The following is a 6,091-nucleotide window of genomic DNA, read 5'->3' as shown; positions in this document are numbered from 1 at the left end:
TTTTTTTTTTTTTGGGGGGGGGGGATGTGGGGGGTGTGTTTAGGTATTTTTTTGGGGTGGGAACCAGGAATTTTTTAGCTGAGGTGCAGTCTCGGAGTCAGTGCCCTGGAACAAAGAGCTGCCCTGGTATTTGCAGGGTGTCTGTCACTGCTGCAGTTTTTTGCAAAGAAGTGAAACTGCAAAGAGGAGCAGGACGGGCTAAAACAGAAGGAAAAGGAAATTTAAAAAAAAAAAAAAAGTGGCGGGTTTTTTTTTTCCTCCTCCTTCTTTCTAAACTTGAAGTAACCTCGGGACACTTCACTGTGCCGCAGCCACCTGACTGCTCACATCCTCTGCACTGCCACAAACCCCTCTGCACCATCTTCCCTGGGTGCAGGATAGGGCCCCTCAAAGATGCTCATCCCGCTCCGGAGGGAGCTGGATCCTATTTAGGATTCTCCAGGCTTTATCCATCAGCTTTGCTGGGAGCAGCATCCCCACCCCTAAGCCTAAGCCCCATTTTTTTCCCCTATTTTCCCCCATTTTCTTGCATTTAATTAAAGCAAAAGCAATAAAGTCAGTAGCAGATGGAGAAACTGGAGCGGGTGTTGCTCGGGGCATCCCCCCCCTTTTTTTTTCCAGTTTGCCTTTAACGATGCTGAATCAGCTGCGATCTCGTGCCCTGTTTCCACCCGTGACATGTGGAAGGCGCTTGCTCAGCCCGCGGTTTCAAGGAGGGGGAAACACCGATCGGTGCTCCCTTCTCCCAAAGCTCAGCTGATCCTTTTAAGTCGCCTCCTTGGCCATTTTGGGTGGGCCGGTTGACCCCTGCCAGGCTCGGCTGAGCCGGTTCAGCTCACCCATCTGGTGGAAGGAGGGGGAACTTGGTGAGGGAAAGAAGCAGAAATGACCCCGTTACTCCCCTTTCCTAAGACCCTGATGGGTTAAACAGCGGCAGAGCTGTCTGTGCATGTTCAGAAATGGCATGCGGATTCAGCCTGGCCCAGTGGTGGTTCTTATCCCCCTTACCTGATATTGTTCTCAAAAAGCCATGAATTTTGGGGAGGGGAAGGAAAGGCATAGCTAACCCTGGGGCTGGAGGTATCAGAGACACCCCCGCTGGGCTGGGTGGTGCCAGCTGCGATGGGGACAGGCCACCCAGCCCTGACCTCTCCGCTCCTGTCACCCTGCAGGTATCGGGGCCTGACACTGGTGCTGACCTTCCTCTGCTACACGAGCTACCACCTCTCCCGAAAACCCATCAGCATTGTCAAGGTTAGCTCCAGCCTTGCCCCGGTGGTGGGGAGAGGGGACATGGGGGGGGACAGGGCATCCTGATGTCACCCCTTCTCTCTCCCTGCAGAGCCAGCTGCACCCCAATTGCTCGGCCTTGGGCCCAAACCCCCGTAATGACTCCAACAGCAGCACGTGGTGCAGCTGGGCACCCTTCGGTAAGGCTGACACCACCCCCCCCATCACCCCCAAAACTCATGGCAGACAAGACAGGCTCCCCCCCCATGTCCTAAGCCAGGTCATGGCTTGAGATCTTGGCAGGGGGCCAGCTGCTCATTAGGCACCCGGAGGTAATTAAGCGGTGCGCATCTGCCCCATGCCCCCAGGCCAAAGGGCAGCAATGGGTGGCAAAACGGGCTGGGATGGGACCAGGTCCCAACGCCACACTCCAAGAACCCGCAGAGGAAGGTTTTGGGGACAGGGATGAAGACAAGCAGCCACAGGGAGGGAAAATAAGAAGGGAGCCAAGCTGACGTGAGTCTAATATTGCTTTTCCAGATGGGGACAACTACAAGGAGCTTTTTGGGGCGCTGGATAACGCCTTCCTGGTGGCTTACGCCATCGGGATGTTTATCAGGTACTCAGGTCCTTTGCACCCCTCTCTTTCCCTCAACACCAGTTTGCACCAGTCCACCAGGAAACTGGTTTCCATCAGGTTGGGATCATGCTCACGGGAAAGCAGCCAGGCGCTGGGAGCTGCTCGGGATCTGGGCAGCAGCTCGGTGTGAAAACGCCCGTCGGTGGCATCAACCGTGACAGCTCTCCTCGCTCTTCCCTCTCTCCGCAGCGGCATTTTTGGGGAGCGCCTCCCCCTGCGCTACTACCTGTCGGGGGGGATGGTGCTGAGTGGGCTCTTCACCGCACTCTTCGGCCTCGGCTACTTCTGGGACATCCATGTCCTCTGGTACTTCATCGTGATGCAGGTGTGTCGGTGCTGGAGGGTGCCCAGGCTCTGGATTTTTATTGCCACGGCCTCATCCTGTTTTTTTGGTGGCTTTTGGGGATGGGGATGCTGGCCCAGATTCCGAGCGGGAGAACGCTGTGCATTTCCACTCCCCACAAAACCCGGTTGCATGTGGCGTGGGTGCCGAAACCACCGGGCACGCCCATCTCACTAAGCAGAGGTGGCCGGTTTGGCAACACTGCTCACTCCCGATTTAGCCAAGGGGAACAGCTCGGGGATTGCCCCAGCTGGAAAAAAACCCAAAAAAACAACAACCCAAACTGAGTGTTTTCTGGACAGCTTTGGGCTGGGGGTGGCTATTTTTGAAGCCAGTTGCCTGAAACGGCGCAGGGGCTATGGATAAGGCCGGTGCTTGCCAGGTGCCCGAGAGCGCTGGGTGATGTTGCCCGTCTCTTGCCAGGTTTGCAATGGGCTGGTGCAGACGACCGGCTGGCCCTCTGTCGTGGCCTGCGTCGGGAACTGGTTTGGGAAGGGAAAGTAAGTTTTTGCCACTGTGTCCTGCCCCGGTCCTGCTCCCTGTTGGGCTTAGCAGCCACTGTGGTGATATCGAGCCCGGATCTGTCCCTGCCAGGAGAGGTTTGATCATGGGCATCTGGAATTCCCACACCTCCGTCGGCAACATCTTAGGGTCACTCATCGCCGGCGTCTGGGTTTCCTCCGCCTGGGGCCTGTCCTTCGTCGTGCCTGGCATCATCATCGCTGTCATGGGCATCATCTGCTTCTTCTTCCTCGTGGAGTGTGAGTGCCGTGAGCCAGAGCACAGTGTAATGCCAGGATCAGTTGGGCCACAAGCCGGAATTTTTCTCTTTGCCCATCTCCAAGCATTTTTGGCAACTCCAAACACTTATTTCCAGCTTGTGGGATGTGGAGCTCACCACCGCGGGGCCATCCAGGCAGCCTGTGCCAGTCACTCCTCAACCTGTCTTTCTAAGAAACATCTGGGAAGTGCTTTGGGATTTTACTAGGGGTTTTTGCTGCCAGGAAGTGGGTACACAGAGATGCAGCCCAACCCTGGGGGTTTTTGAGTGTGTCCAGAGAAGGGCAACAGAGCTGGAGCAGGGTCTGGAGCACAGGTCTGCTGGGGAGCGGCTGGGTGAACTGGGGGGGTTCAGTCTGGAGAAGAGGAGGCTGAGGGGAGACCTCCTGGCCCTCTGCAACTCCCTGCCAGGAGGGGGCAGAGAGGGGGGATGAGTCTCTGGACCAAGGAGCCAGCACCAGGCCCCGAGGGAATGGCCTCAAGCTGCCCAGGGCAGGGTCAGGCTGGCTCTGAGGAAGGATTTCTGTGCAGAAGGGGCTGTTGGGCGTTGGAATGGGCTGCCCAGGGCAGGGGGGGAGTCCCCGGGATCCCTGGAGGGGTTGAAGAGTCGGGCTGAGCCAGCGCTGAGGGATCTGGTGGAGTTGGGAACAGTCAGAGTGAGGTTCATTGTTGGACTGGAGGAGCTTCAAGGACTTTTCCAACCGAGATGATTCTGTGGGTCTCCCAGCCCCACGTTTCTCCCCTGTAGATGCTGGAGGGAGAGCAGGCGGAGGGGGGCTGGTCCCAGCTCTCACAGGATTTCCCTTCTCCCTGCAGATCCTGAGGACGTCGGCTGCAGCCCACCTCTGCATCACGTGAGTTGAACTGATTCCCAGGGCTTGTCCTGGGCTGGGTAGTTGCTCCATTTACAGCAAAACAACTGGGGTGGCGGGTGTAACATCAGACATTAGAGTGATGTTCAGTTATCTCAGAGGATGCTTGTTGCTGTTCCAATGTGAGCATCCTCCGGGTCACATCTCGGCAGCGAATCTGACAATTCAGCCCCTTCCAGCAACGAGAGCCACGTCTCCTGCTTTTGGTTTGCTTTTAGATGGCCTCTGATGAGGAGGACGCTAGAGGAGTGACCACCAATGAGAAGGATCCCGAGGCAGTCACCTCCAATGAGGGGCCACTGAGCATCTCAGGGCAGAGCAGCACGGATTGCTCTGACAGCCCCAAGGAGCCAGCCGAGGAGCCCGAAGCCATCAGCTTCCTCGGGGCCCTCCGGATACCCGTGAGTCATGAGACAGCTCTTTCGTTGTGACAGGGAGGGGGGGAAGAGCAAAGCCAGGGCAGCTCACCCCGTCAACCTGGTGCCTACAGGGCAGAAAACCACCATCCAGAGGAGGTTGGGCTCCTCTGATGTCTTCTCCTCTCTCCCCAGGGTGTGGTGGAGTTCTCCCTTTGCCTGCTGTTTGCCAAGCTGGTGAGCTACACCTTCCTGTACTGGCTGCCCCTCTACATCGTGAACGTTGGTGAGTTTTGGACGACGGCGAGGTGGGAGCGAGCCCGCCAAGGGGGAGCATCTCCTCACCCCTCTCCTCTCCCCACAGCTCATTTCGGTGCCAAGGAAGCCGGGGACCTGTCGACCCTCTTTGACGTCGGGGGCATTTTAGGTTCGTCACGTAGCCCAGCAGAGGGGGTGGATCAGGGATGATTTGGGGACAATCCTGCCTTTGATGGAAAGTCCCCTCCCCAGGAGCGCTTTGTCAGTAACACCGTCCCTTTCCCCGGAGCACCACAGCAAGGTTTATTCGGCATCTGTAGTGCTCAGAAAGCAGGAAATGCACCTTGCTTTTATTTTGCCATCCAGGCAACCATCGCAACACCTTTCCTTGGGGCTCATTTGCTCAGGCTCTCCTTTTTCTTGGAGAAATAAAACATTTTGGAAGGATGGGGGGGAACCAGAGCTGCATGCAGGTGTAGGGAAACCATCTGCAGGGAGAAAGCAGCAGGGATAAACAAAACTCTTCGCTCTGATATTATATTTAACCTTGGGGGCATCTGATTGAAAAGATGGGGGATGAAAAAGCATCACAGTGTGGCATCATGTTGGATTCTGGGTTATGCCAGGGTGAAATTTGCTGCTGGGGCAGCGTGACCGATGCCCGCGACTCCTTCTTGCAGGGGGGATCTTTGCTGGCCTCATCTCTGACTACACTGGCGGCAGGGCCACCACGTGCTGCGTGATGCTGGTCATCGCCGCTCCCATGGTGAGTTGCCACGTGGGGAAAAAAGCAAAAAAACAAACAGTCATGAGGGTTTCCTCTCCTCCGGCTCTTTTGAGTCACGGCTGCCTTCCTCTTCCCGAGGATGGGATGAGCTGGTCACGCGCTCGGCTGAGAGAGCTGGGATCGAACCATGTGCCCAGATGGTGCCGGGGTGGATGTCCACATCTGGAAGCTGGGAAGGGGCTGTGGAATCTTTGACAGCTAAAAAAATCCCCTTTAGTTTTTTTTCTTGTTTTTCCTCCATCTCACCATAACTCTGCTCTGTCTTGAAGCTTTGGGGGTCCCACTGAACCGGTCCAGCTTCCACCTCTTTGCTCTGCACCCCGAAAGCCCCTGTGCCAATGACCTCATGCTCCACCGGTGCTTGGCTGGGACAGTCCTTCCCAAGCACCTGCATGGAGCTTGTTTGGCTTTGCTGCTGCAAAAAAACGCAGCTAATTAGCTGTAACCCAAGCCTGGCTGGCTCGGAGTCGCAAGCTTCTCCCCTCTGAAGAAACTGGCACGTGCTGAAAAGTGGAGAGGCCGCGTCACGTCCGCGTCCCCCCGATAGCACCGGCGGGGCAAATTACCGTCTGGCTTCAGGCGGCGGGGAGGCGCGCAAGCCTCGCCGGGCCGTAAATCGCAGCAGCACCTCCATTTGCCAGCTGCCAGGTATTTCATCTGGCAGGCAGACGGCGGGACACGGAGCCAAGGGTGCGCTCAGCTCCCCATCCCGGCTGGCGCTCCCTCTTCGGGGGGTGCTCTACAAAGCTTGGCGCCAGTGATAATTCACGTCCCCACCTTCATCCGTCCTGTCCCCAGGGTGCTGCGGCAGGGAAAACACTTAGG

The 6,091-nt window shown here is 56.9% G+C and overlaps 1 protein-coding gene across 1 annotated transcript in view; it reads left to right on the top strand.

The window, feature by feature from the left end:
• Positions 1–1,122: 1,122 nt before the first annotated feature.
• SLC37A2 (solute carrier family 37 member 2) overlaps positions 1,123–6,091 on the top strand; it is a 7,330-nt gene continuing 2,361 nt past the window's right edge. The window contains exons 1-12 of the mRNA XM_026863561.1: positions 1,123–1,254; positions 1,343–1,430; positions 1,771–1,849; positions 2,060–2,195; positions 2,637–2,713; positions 2,808–2,974; positions 3,810–3,847; positions 4,084–4,266; positions 4,417–4,507; positions 4,586–4,648; positions 5,160–5,448; positions 5,814–5,877. Coding sequence (XP_026719362.1) covers positions 1,123–1,254; positions 1,343–1,430; positions 1,771–1,849; positions 2,060–2,195; positions 2,637–2,713; positions 2,808–2,974; positions 3,810–3,847; positions 4,084–4,266; positions 4,417–4,507; positions 4,586–4,648; positions 5,160–5,448; positions 5,814–5,877 — 1,407 coding nt within the window. The remainder of the gene's footprint in view (positions 1,255–1,342; positions 1,431–1,770; positions 1,850–2,059; positions 2,196–2,636; positions 2,714–2,807; positions 2,975–3,809; positions 3,848–4,083; positions 4,267–4,416; positions 4,508–4,585; positions 4,649–5,159; positions 5,449–5,813; positions 5,878–6,091) is intronic.

The sequence above is a fragment of the Athene cunicularia genome (assembly GCF_003259725.1).
Source record: "Athene cunicularia isolate RWA chromosome 24 unlocalized genomic scaffold, athCun1 chr24_part1, whole genome shotgun sequence".
NCBI classification, from domain to species: Eukaryota; Metazoa; Chordata; class Aves; order Strigiformes; family Strigidae; genus Athene; species Athene cunicularia.
The sequence above is the reverse complement of the archived record's forward strand: the minus strand, read 5'-3'. Positions and strand labels throughout refer to the sequence as shown.